This window comes from Ursus americanus, chromosome 5 (assembly GCF_024610735.1).
Source record: "Ursus americanus isolate L20-20 chromosome 5, mUrsAme1.1.p, whole genome shotgun sequence".
Lineage (NCBI taxonomy): Eukaryota > Metazoa > Chordata > Mammalia > Carnivora > Ursidae > Ursus > Ursus americanus.
In genome coordinates this window covers 59,760,026-59,772,963 of record NC_142131.1, presented here as the reverse complement: position 1 = coordinate 59,772,963, position 12,938 = coordinate 59,760,026, and the positions used below count along the sequence as shown (strand labels likewise).

The 12,938-nt window shown below is 37.6% G+C and overlaps 1 protein-coding gene across 3 annotated transcripts in view; it reads left to right on the top strand.

The window, feature by feature from the left end:
* Window positions 1–12,938, top strand: part of RAD50 (RAD50 double strand break repair protein) — a 127,654-nt gene that overhangs the window by 89,381 nt on the left and 25,335 nt on the right. For all 3 annotated transcript variants that reach the window (XM_087862289.1, XM_045794733.2, XM_087862290.1), the window contains 6 exons: window positions 3,351–3,540; window positions 3,946–4,072; window positions 4,483–4,676; window positions 6,686–6,796; window positions 7,237–7,329; window positions 7,401–7,514. In XM_087862289.1, coding sequence (XP_087718415.1) covers window positions 3,351–3,540; window positions 3,946–4,072; window positions 4,483–4,676; window positions 6,686–6,796; window positions 7,237–7,329; window positions 7,401–7,514 — 829 coding nt within the window. The remainder of the gene's footprint in view (window positions 1–3,350; window positions 3,541–3,945; window positions 4,073–4,482; window positions 4,677–6,685; window positions 6,797–7,236; window positions 7,330–7,400; window positions 7,515–12,938) is intronic.

Genomic DNA, 12,938 nt, shown 5'->3' with positions numbered 1-12,938 from the left:
AACACAGTGTCTTAGCATGGCCTGCGTGTGTGTCTTGGGATTTTGATAGCATAGTGGTTGGATTACCAAATGAAGGATCCTAAGAGCAAGTAGTCCAAGAGACAGGCAATAGAAGCTGCTACTACCTGAAGGCATAGGCCCAGAAACTGGCACTGTTAAACTGCTGCTGCTGCTGTCTGTTGGTCAGAGGAGTCACAGAGCTTGCCAAGATTCAATGAGAGGACACAGACTCCACCTCTCATTGGGAGTAGTGTCACCGTATTTGTAGCTAACTTTAATCCATATAGTACCCCAGTATCTGGAGTGGCACCTTGTATGCCATTCTGGTCACCACACACAAACTGAGGTAACCTGAAGATGGAAAAATAAATACGTAGTCTGACAGGTAAATCAGTGCCTAGGAAAAGAACTAGAGCAGGATAAGGAAGTACAGAATTAACTGAGGATTGGTGAGATGGGAATTGCTACTGAAGGTGGCATTTGAGTGTCGACCTGAGAGAAGTAAGGGAGCTAGCCATGCATTTGTCCAGGAGAAGAGCGTTCCAGGCAGTACAAAACCCCTGAGGCATGTTTGACCTGAGGCCAAAGGGAAAAGTGGTTGAAGGTGAGCTCAAAGAACTAGTGAGGAGTCACGTCTTGCTTATCCTCTCTGAGGAAAAAATTTTCATTTAAAGGCCAAAGTTCATTAACACTTAATGTAAGACCACCATTGTGAATGCAATCCCAGATGAAAATATACCTGTTTATCATTTTGCTTAGTACTGAGTCAGGTTTATTTATTTATAACATTTCAGTTCAGTAAAAACTCAGTATTTTTCTCCATTTCTTTGACAGATTTTTCAACCAACCATATCTCTATTGGTTTCTTTTACGTAAAATCCCCTTGAAAAAGGAGTGCTATCACAAAAATAGATGAACTGGGTTTGAAAATTTTACAGAACAAAATAGAATCCTAATAGATCTCAATAACCCATTCTTTTGGGAAACATCTTTACTCTTTCTTATAATACTTTGGCATTTAGCATCTTATGTAATAATCATCAGAAAAGAAGGCACCAAAACCCTGGACCACATCGATAAGAGTTTTTTTTTTAAGTGTGCATAGGAAAATGTAAAAATAAGGTTAAAATTGAATGGATACCGGTAGTTCTCCACAAAGATGTCCCCATTCAAGTGAATGTTTGACCAACATTAGGCTGCCCTAGCTATGCCACTTTTTAGGCACTGGGAACATACTTTAAGACAAACTTCTGGGCTATGACCACAAGATTCAGGAAGTGATGTGGATATGGAACTGTTCATAATCTGCATACCTTCATATTTACTCAGGAAATTTTTTCATCTCAGTGGCGTACCGAACTAGGTGTTCTGTTGCCACAGATCAGTCCAGGCTGGGATTTCTTGATCATAGCGTGAACTTCTAAAGAATCAGTAAGTAGTAGCGGTATGCAAGAGCTAACCTTGAGTTTCTGGTTTTTCCTTTAGTTTATTATAAGACTCCTTTAGAAATTAATATGTTGTACTAAGCTATAATTAAGAATTTGGAAATTTTCAGAAATAAGGTTGATAGCTTTTTTTTTTTTTTTTTTTAAAGATTTTATTTATTTATGTGACAGACAGCCAGCGAGAGAGGGAACACAGCAGGGGAGTGGGAGAGGAAGAAGCAGGCTCCCAGCGGAGGAGCCCGATGTGGGACTCAATCCCCGAATGCCGGGATCACGCCCTGAGCCGAAGCCAGACGCTTAACGACTGCGCTACCCAGGCGCCCTTTTTTTTTTTTTTTTTTTTTTAAGATTAAATACAAGTTTTATTGTTTCGGAGGTGTCTATAAAAATAGGAAGCCAGTACCTGCCACAGGCGTAGTAATCCATTCCCAATAGTAGCAGCAATAAACTGGTTAGCAGCTTTTGTGCTATAAACCCATGTAGCTTTTGGCTAAGTAGTCTCCTTCCTTCCTTTCCATCGTTTGTTTTAACTTTCTATTTTGAAATAATTTTAGACTTACAGAAAAATGACAAAAATAGTACAGAGAATTCACCTGTACCCTTCACCCTGCTTTTCGTGATGTTCACAATTTATGTAACCGTAAATTAGTTACCAGATCAAGAAATTAACATATTTGTGTCACTGTTAACTACAAAGCATTTTAGAATTTCAGCAGTCTTTCCATTAATGTTGTTTGTCTGTTTCAAGACCCAACCTGGATCCCACATGGCATCTAGTTGTTATTTCTCCTTAGGCTCCTGCAGTCTCAACAGTTCTTTAGTCTTTGTCTTTCATGGTCTTGACACTTTTGATCAGTATAGTCAGTTAATTTATAGACAGTCTCTCAGTTTGGCTAACATCACAGTAATAAAGTAGTCCCTCTTACCTGTGTTTTCCCTCTCCACTGTTTCTGTTGCCTAGGGTTAACTGTGGTCCAGTTAACAGATGATCCTCCTGACCTGTCATCATGTTAACAGTAGCCCAACTTGAAGTGACAAGGCCTACATCATTCTCCTCACTTCATATCATCACATAGGCATTTTATCATATAACATCACCGTAAGAGGGAGTGAGGGTACAGTACAATAAGATATTTTTTCAAATTTTATTTATTTGAGAGCGCACACTTGAGTGGGGGGAGGGGCAGAGGAAGAGAATCTTAAGCAGACTCCCCACTGGTACAGATCCTGACTCGGGGTTCGATCCCATGACCTATGAGATCATGACCTGAGCCAGAATCACCAGTTGGACACTGCACCAACTAAGCCACTCAGGTGCCCCTGTACAATAAGACATTTTGAGAGAGACCATATTCACATAACTTTTATTACAGTATGTTACAATTGTTAAATTAGGTGCAGAGATTAGCAATACTAATAATTAATGAGCTATCGCAGATATGTCTGTAGGAAAAAAACATTACATAAATGTTTGGTACTCTCCATGATTTTAGGCATCCACTGGATGGCTTGGAATATATCCCCGGTGGATCAGCATGGCAGCAGGGAGACTATTGTAAGTGGTGTGAGCAGGATCTACCATTGCATACTGAAATCAGTGGGCGAAAGTTTGAGGAGAAGCAAGATACTGACATAGTCCCAATATATTTCTCCTAAGATCGTTATTAATTACAAAGACAAGAATAGTAACTTCATAGTGGATAAAGCTGGCTGACATCATGTTAACCAAGTGAATAAGATTAACATCTCCAGTTACAAGATATAATGACATCGTGTACCCACGGATGAAATAGCCCTGAGGAGGATACAGTTACTTCTTATGATACTCTTTCCAAAAATACATAACCTCCTTTTCAGGATAAGAAAACATTAGAGAGCATATTTTTAATTGTGTTCTCTGTTTAGGCAAAGCATAATTGATTTGAAGGAGAAGGAAATACCAGAATTAAGAAACAAACTGCAGAATGTCAATAGAGACATACAGCGCTTAAAGAATGACATAGAGGAACAGGAAACGCTCTTGGGCACCATAATGCCTGAAGAAGAAAGTGCTAAAGTCTGCCTGACAGATGTTACAATTATGGAGAGGTTCCAGGTCAGTTTATCGTAGTTGAAGGCCAAATAGAACTTGTTTCATGGTGGTTTGAATGTGAAATATGAGAGTGGTAAGAGCAAACAGATAGTATTCAGGTATGTATAGGCTGAGTTGAGAGTTCCCTGTCCTGAATTGCAGATAGTCTGAGGAGAGTACTGTCTAGTTCACATTCCTGGGTTTGGATTCTTTATTCATAAATATGAGAATGAAGAAATGTCCTGTTTGCTTTCATTTTTAGTTGGTTTCCTTTTTATATATTTAAATTATTAAAATTCATTTTATCCTATTAAACTTTGTTAAAATTGAATCTGAAATCAGTTACAAATTCAGATTTTAAAATAATAGCAATTTTTACAGATAACGTAGTAAGCTTGTTAAAGGAAATAACTTTGTTTTATTCTTAAGATGGAACTCAAAGATGTTGAAAGAAAAATTGCACAGCAAGCAGCTAAGCTGCAAGGACTAGACTTGGATAGAACTGTTCAACAAGTAAACCAGGAAAAACAAGAGAAGCAACACAAATTAGATACAGGTAATATAGTCTTTCTTCATGTACCCACAAAGACTTTATATCCCAGCATAAGCTTTTTATCATAATTTTTATATCTGTTATGTGGAGAAGGAACTGTCTTTCTTCTAGTTCACAGTATATTCACTCTTTTTTCTCAAAGTCTCACGTGTTTCCTTGCTTTTGCACAGCAGAGTTGGAACGATGGGAGATTTTGAATAATGGATATCTGATGAGCTCTTCTTAATCATCCCTACCCTGTGACCCTCACTCATGGGTGACCAGGAGGGGTTCTGTAGCATGTTTCTTGCAGTGGGTGGGACCCATGGAAGCTGAGCCTTCGCGAATTCCGTAGAGCTATAAAAATGGAAGCTAGCTCTTCGTAGTATTTTCTGTATCCGTACTTTAGCCACTGTGTGAATGTTTTCGTGTAGTTTCCAGTAAGATGGAATTGAATCGCAAGCTTATACAGGACCAGCAGGAACAGATTCAACACCTAAAAAGTACAACAAATGAACTTAAATCAGAGAAACTTCAGATATCTACTAATTTACAACGTCGTCAGCAACTAGAGGAGCAGACTGTGGAATTATCCACTGAAGTTCAGTCCTTATTCAGAGAGATAAAGGTAAGAAGATTCATAAAAACTGTTTTTTATCTTTTTTTTTTTTTTTTTTTTTTTTTTTTTTTTTTTTTAAATTGGTTCCATGCCCAACATGGGCTTAAACTCACAATCCGGAGATCAAGTGTCTCATGGTCTACTGACTAAGCCAGCCAGGTGCCCCACGTATCTTTTTTAAATTAGTTCAGATATGTGAAATGCTCTTTTATTGGTGCAGTGCCTAAAGCTATGGTTATTGTGAGGATTAAATAAAAAATAGTATAATCCCTTCTGTGGCTCCTGTGTTGACAAAACTTGTACTAATAGGTAAAGGTGTCTGGGAAGATTTTGACTATAATAAGGAGGAGTTGGCTGTCTGGTTAATTAGTGAACTTCCTGTTATTGGGGATGGTCAGGCGGCTTAGTTAACTACGTAGAAGGAATCCTGCTTGTATGGGATATTTGTCTTACCTACAGATCCTGTATCCATGGCAGACACTACCTCTCAGAGCACTTTTTCTGTTTGATTGCAGGTGTAGTCTCAGAATCCTTCCCACTGTAGTGAGCAGGCGTTGAGTTACTACATGGAATGGAAACCATTTGGCATCCCTCATCTAGATTAATCACATCTAAGACCAAATCAAAATTTTTTTTTTTTAAAGATTTTATTTATTCGACAGAGATAGAGACAGCCAGCGAGAGAGGGAACACAAGCAGAGGGAGTGGGAGAGGAAGAAGCAGGCTCCCAGCAGAGGAGCCTGATGTGGGGCTCGATCCCACAACGCCAGGATCACGCCCTGAGCCGAAGGCAGACGCTTAACCACTGTGCCACCCAGGCGCCCCCCAAATCAAATTTTTGACCAGTTTTAGAAATAACAATCTTATTTAGCTTTTCATAATTATAAACATTCACTGAGCACTAAATACATTACTGAATCTGTCATTAATTACTGTAAATGTTTCAGAAGTATTTTTGAATTACAAATTATCAGAGGCTTAGAGTATGTTACAAAATAGTAATATCTTACATTTGTATAATTTTTTTACTCTTTATAAAGCCCTTTGACATTAAAACAGTTCAGTGTCTCAGTAACCCTGTTGCGGTATGTGACTAAATCCCTTTTTTATAAAAAAGAGATGGAGACTTAGAGATGCTTCATGTCTTAGCCAAGGTCATGCAGCTAGTAGGAGGCAGGGTTTATTTTCAGGTAGCTTTTCAGTGTTTATTACATTTGGCTTCCTACCACATCATACCTCTTCTCGATATGATAAAATACAAAAATATACCTACACTGAAGTAATACTAAGGAATTGTTTCTACTTTATGGGTTCATTAGATATTCATTATCTTAGCTTGAGTATCATTATTTTCTGCAGTGGTAATCGTGTAATTACGCTATAGAGATGTTATAAGGCTGAACAATGTAGACTCCTGATTAGTAAAATAGTTTGTCACTTCAAAGTCCTTTCCTTCCAAAATAGGTGAGGACACAACAACATCAATGTACCAATATGTTCTTATTACCATAAAGTATCTACTTAGCCCTTAGCAAACTAAGCTTAAGGACAAAAGTGTCCTGTATAGTCATATCCCCATCTGTAAAAGAGAGGCCTTTGGTCTTTTTGGTCACACACAGCTGACGTGTGCCCCTACAAACTCATAAAAACTTACACCTGAAGCCACATGCTCATATAATTTCGGGGCACATGGCCTGGATTAGGAATCAGGTTAGTGGTGAAACAGTATAGTATAATGGTTAAGAGAAAGACTCTGGAGTTGGGCAGGATTTGGATACTAGATCCTACATTTACTGGCTGTTGTGACCACAGACAAATCATTTGTGTGCCTGTTTACTGATCTGAAATATGGGATGAAAATAATGGTAGCGGTCCTCATAGGGTTGTTGGAAAAAGCAGATGAGTTGATTTTTAAAACCTGCCACGCAGAAAGTGCTTTTATTACGACTATAAAGTCTGACACCTGAAATAAGATACTGGAATATAAGACAATTTTTGTCTTATATTTGTATTTTTAGGATGCTAAAGAGCAGTTAAGCCCCTTGGAAACAACATTGGAAAAGTTCCAGCAGGAAAAAGAAGAATTAATCAACAAGAAAAATAAAAGCAACAAAATAGCCCAGGATAAAGTAAGATTTCATTTATATTTTTATTTTCAAATACATATATTAATGTTCAGAGAACCATGTTGGACACTAGTATTTCGCATGAAATTAAAAACATGATAAGGTAAATAGTATTTTCAGATTGGTGAAGTAATCGACATTAAAAATTCTTGTTAGAATAAACATTAAAATCATTTTGCTTCGTGATCTAAAACAGAAGTTGAGAAGAGAGACTATTTAATCCAGTCCCATAGATGATAAAGAGAACTGTCCTAGATGATAAAATTTGGTGGTGATGGAAAGTAGAACCAAGACTCCAGCTTCCAAACCACTGTTCATTGTGCTTGCCTATTAAGTTTTTGTTACCTTAATATGTATTTCCTTGGCAATAAATCTTAAATGCCCTGGTCCCAACCAGTGTATAAACATTAGAATTAAAAACTAAAATAAATATTTTTCCACAGATCAATGATATCAAAGAAAAGGTTAAAAATATTCATGGTTATATGAAAGACATTGAGAATTATATTCAAGATGGAAAAGATGACTATAAGAAGGTAATTTAAAACTTAAAATTATTTATTTTATGTTTTTATTTCTTGCGCTTAAAGAATTTTCTTTTTTGTAGCAAAAAGAAACTGAGCTTAATAAAGTAATGGCTCAACTAAGTGAATGTGAGAAACAGAAAGAAAATATAAATACAGAAATGGGAATCATGAGACAAGATATTGATACACAGAAGGTAGGTCTTTTTTGCTAGTGGCTTATGATATCACTTACACCAGTAATATTCTTCTGTTTATGTTTAATTTCTACATTTGTTTTCAATAGATCCATTGAGTAGAAATGCACACAGTAGAGAAAAGCAATTCTGATAACATAATCTTTTCTTCCTTCTTTCCAATTTTATTTTTAATAAAAGACCCATTTGGTGAAAGTATAAACAGAAAAGGTTTTATTTATTTACTTCAGAGAGAGTGTGAGCAGGGTGGAGGAGGACCAGAGAGGAGGGGGAGAGAGAATCTCAAGCAGTCTCCATGTCCAGCATGGAGCCCAGTGCAGGGTTTGAGCTCATGTGCCTGAGATCATGACCTGAGGCAAAACTAGGAGTCAGACACTTAACTGACTGAGCCACCCAGGCACCCCAAAGCTAATTTTAAATATAAATATTTAAACATAAAAAGTTTATAAATTAAAATTCTCCCTTCCCTTCTGCCTATTCTCAGCTCGCTCCTAGATGTCATTACTATTAACAGTTTGTTCTTAAAGAAGTTTCTTACTCATATCAGCAGGTAGATAGATCAATAATATATCTGTGATAATTTTGTATACTTATTAAGAGTTCATGACTTTTTTTTTTTTTTAAGATTTTATTTATTTGACAGAGCACAAGCAGGGGGAACAGCAGAGGGAGAGGGAGAAGCAGGCTCTCTGCTGAGCAGGGAGCCTACTCCAGGGCTCGATCCCAGGACTCTGGGATCATGACCTGAGCCGAAGGCAGATACTTAACCGACTGAGGCACCCCCATCGTGTTCTTTTTAATGATCATGAAATTCTCCATTTTGTGGGTGTGCCACAAGTTGATCACTTTTTTCTTACCGCAAATGGTGGCAGTGAATATCCTACATATATCTCTGTTTTTTCTCACTTTCTTTTCTTTATGTAAGATAAATTCACACAAAACAAGGATGGAGGTATAATAATCCTAAAAGTTGTAAGTAAAATATCTATATATTTTCAGTCATTTTTCAGTTGATTCCTATATCATTTTCCCTATTAAGGAAATGGAATATTCCCTATTAAGGAAATAATATTCCCTATTAAGGAAATGCCTCAGGTCACTATAATTAAAATCACTTTGAGAAATTATCTTCAGCATTCCTTTTTGTAAGCATGATAGTTAATGTCTTTACACCATTTCTCCAATATGCTGTTATTAACAAAATTTGCTGTATGAACGCTTTAATCATTGAGTTATAAATGCTGGTTTCAAATCTGTTTGAAGATTAGCCATATCAGCTGTCTGTAGGGCCCCTGTGCCAGATGTTTCAAATATATGAATATTAGAAGTAAATTCCTGCCATCTAGGGCGCCTCGCTGGCTCAGTTGGTGGAGTGTGTAGGTCTTGAGCTCGGGTGGTGAGTTCAAGCCCCATGATGGGTGTAGAGATGACTTAAAAATAAAAAATCTTTTTTTAAAAAGATTTTCATTTATTTTTTTATTTTTTTAAGGTTTATTTATTTGAGAGAGAGAGCGAGTGAGCACATGAGTAGAAGGGGCAGAGGAAGAGAGGATCTCAGGCAGACTCCACAGTGAGCACAGAGCCCACTGCAGGGCTCAATCTTACGACCCTGAGGTCACGCTCGACCTGAGCCGAAATCATGAGTCAGATGCTTAACTGTGCCACCCAGGCACCCCAAGTTTTTCTTTTTGGCTCAAACTCATAATCCCAAGATCAAGAATCACCTGTTCCACCGACTGAGCCAGCCAGATGCCCCCCAAAAATATAATCTTAAAAAAAAAAATAACTGCCATCTAATAAATCTGAGTAACTATAAATTTATGATGACCTGTATAACGAGATACTTTATTCTTCACTTATATGTGGGTTACCTATTTAAAATCAGTCTATAATCATTAATGTCCCTCCATGTATAAACATATACAGAGATCATTAAGATTTACCCACCTGTGACCCTTTTCAAGTTGATGGTCTAAAATTAGTGGATCTGACTGTATTAGTTCACTTTTGTAATCTGCCTTGTTCTAGAAATTATTGAATAAGTTATATACATAGAGCAATGCCAAATAACATTTTAATTTAGTGGGAAAATGAGACAATGTGGAAATAAGGACAAGAAGGTAAAACCAGGAGAGTGGTAAGTATATAAAATGTAGCCCATGAAATGTGATACGCTTGCTAAAGATTCTAGTCGTCACATGAGGATAGAATGTCACAATTAGTTAAGATTTACCTTGTCTCAGAGCTGAAAGGAAACCAGTTGCCAGAGAAAAATGTTTCCTGTGGCCATTCATGGAAAGGAGGACATGGTGTAGATTAATAACACTATGTCTTTAACAAACCTCTTGGGGCTTTTTTTTTTTCTTCTTTCTTTCCTTCCCTACCCCCCCACAGTGTGTTTCAGCATCTTTTTTTATTATCTTCCTTTAATAAGGTTCTTTAGCAGGTTGTGTGACTGAAGCCTAAAATAAATGATGGAGTGTTTTAGGGAGCAGAGGTTAGCTAGAGGCACCCATCAGAATCACTAGGGTTTACCACTCCTAGGTATACAACCAAGAAAATTTCAAATGTGTTCACATAAAAACTTGTACAAGAGTATTCGTAGCAGCATTATTCACATTAGTTAAAGTATGGAAACAACCCAAATGGTCATCAACTGATGAATGGATCAGTGTGGTATATCCATATGTATTAGGGTTCTCCAGAGCAACAGAATCCAACAGGATATATACACATACACAGATTTATATAAAGAAGTTTATTATAAGGAATTGGCTCACATGATTGTGGAGGCTGAGCATTCCCAAGATCTGTAGTTGGCAGGGTAGAGACTCGGGAGCTGATGGTATAGTTCTAGTCTGAGTTTCAAGGTCTGAGATCTAGGAGACCTGAGGTTTCAGTTCAAGTCCAAAGGCAAGAAAAGACCACTGTTCCAGCTCATACATTTAGGCAGGAGCGGTTACCTCTTAATTGGTTTTTGTTCTATTCAGGTTGTCATCAGTTGATAGGATGAGGCTCACCCACATTAGGGATGGCAGCCTGTTTTGGTCTCCCAATTCAGATGTTAATTTTATTCAGAAATACCCTCCAAGACACACTCAGAATAATGTTCAGCCAAATGTTTCGACAGCTGTGGCCAAGCCGAGTTGACACGTAACAATAACCATCACATTGTAAAAGGGAATATTATACAGCCATGAAAAGGAATGAACTAGTGATATATGCTACAACATGGATAAACCTTGAAAACATTATGCTATGTGATGAAAGAATCCAATCACAAAAGACTGCATATTGTATGATTCTATTTATATGAAATGTGAATATCCAAAGGGACAAAAAGCAAATTAGTGTTGCCAGGGGTTAGGGGAAGGAGAAAGAAAGGGAATAGATTGTCCACTAATGTGTACTTGGTTTCTTTTGGGGGTGATAAATGTTCTGGAATTAGTGGGGATGGTTGCACAACCTGTGAATATACTAACCTCTGAATTACACACTTTAAAATGGTGAACTTTATGGTATATGAATTACATCTCAATTTTTTAAAAAACACCTGGGTTATTAAAAATATACATGTCTGTGTCTCCATTACAGGCCGGTAAGTCAAAATCTCTGGGGCATGGGCAGAAACAACTATGCCTTGTTGAAGTTCCCCAGGGGTTCTGGTGTATCAGTCACTGAGCCAGAGCATTGTAGAACTTTCAGGCTATCCTCGCTAATTAATGGCATTTTTCCCAGCCAGACTTGGTAGAGCTTGGGCTGCAATCAATTCAGTGTGTTACTCCATCACAGTTACCTAGCATGCAGCTAGTTTTTAGGTTTGCTTTAGGTACCCTACTGCATACATCAACTATCATCTCAGCTAAATGATTGGGGTTAATATTTTGAGCCTAACCGTACCTTATTACATGCTTAACTCTACTAAATTTAGTCCACAAAATACAAAATTTGGAAGTTGAATAATCTGCCTCCCTCGTTTTTTAGATGAAAGGAACTGGAGGTGACCTGCCTTGCCTGAGGTCACAGAAGTAGTAACAGAAGCAGAACTTGACCTAACATTGCCAGGTTGCTGGCATTGTATACAGAAAAACTTCTGTTGTATTTTAGCTGCATTTGGCTTTCTTCTTTCTCTGATACTTTATATTTTGTAGACTATAATTGGGATTTTCACTGCTTAAAGTACAAGGACAGGTTTGACCCAAAAAGCATTTCACTATCAATTACTGAGCTAGGCACTGTGCTGATGACTTTACATACATGCTCACTCATTTAGTTCACATCAGCATTATATGACAGGTGGTATTTTTTATCACTGTGTTACTTGTAAACCGAGGCTCAGAATTTAAGCTAATTTGCCCAAAGCCATCAGATCTAAAGGCTATAATGCTGAGATTTGAGCCTAAGTGTATCTAACTTAAAAACTTGTACTGTTTACTGTGCTGTATACTGTCTTTCAACTGATCGTTAAGAGCAACTAGAAGCTGACCTTAAAAAAAAAAAGCAAGAAAGAAAGAGAAAGAAAGAAAGAAATGCCTAGTTTTCTGTTCCTAGTAAGGAAGAAGTCCAAGTGTAGGCTCCTAGGGAAGAACGTTTGAGAGTCACGGTAGCTGCGGTGGTACGTTAGGTTGCCTGGCAACAAAACGACATTTACAACCATATCATTTTAGTTACTTTTAACGGCTTATAATAATGCCCTTAATAGCTGTGTGTGTATTTGTATTACTATTTGCAGGAAAACTGAAGGTGACCTTAATGTAAGTTTAAAAAAAAAAAAACCCACCTCAAAATAGTGATTCATAGATGGGCAAGGTTAAGCATGTGACAGAAGTCCTTGGCTTCCCTTCTTCTGGCCCTCCTCCCAAATCCTTATTCCTTAGTAATTCCTGTGCCATTACTGTTGGCAACAAGATTCTGCCAAAGATTTGCCCCTCTCTTCCACTTCCTACAACACTGGGTTTATTTCAGTTGGGAGGGTTACCACAGGAGGGTCCTAGCTTCCTGTTTGAGAAGTCTGGACTCTGAACTTAGGATGTTTTCTTTGTTTAGGCTTTTATGAGCCAAATCTATTTCTGCAGGGGATTTTTTTTTCCTACATTCCAAAGAGTCAACTTATAAACTGTTTCCTGTTTGGCTCTTGACAGCATAGTTCATAATCACCAGGAAGGTTACTGAAGTAATTGTGTTGGTGTCGCTGCTGCTGCATGATTGGGTCTCTTTTTAAGGACAGAACTACTCAGAACCAGTCAGCTTCTTATATTTTCATTTCAGTTCAGTGCCCAGGGAAAGTCTCATCAGGTATGTCAATATGTACTATCATTATGAAACTTCTGACTGCCTTATGACTATCATTTGTCAACTTGTCAGCTTGAAGGTAAAGATCTTATCGGACATTCCTAACAGTATCTCAGCCTTCACACATGTTAG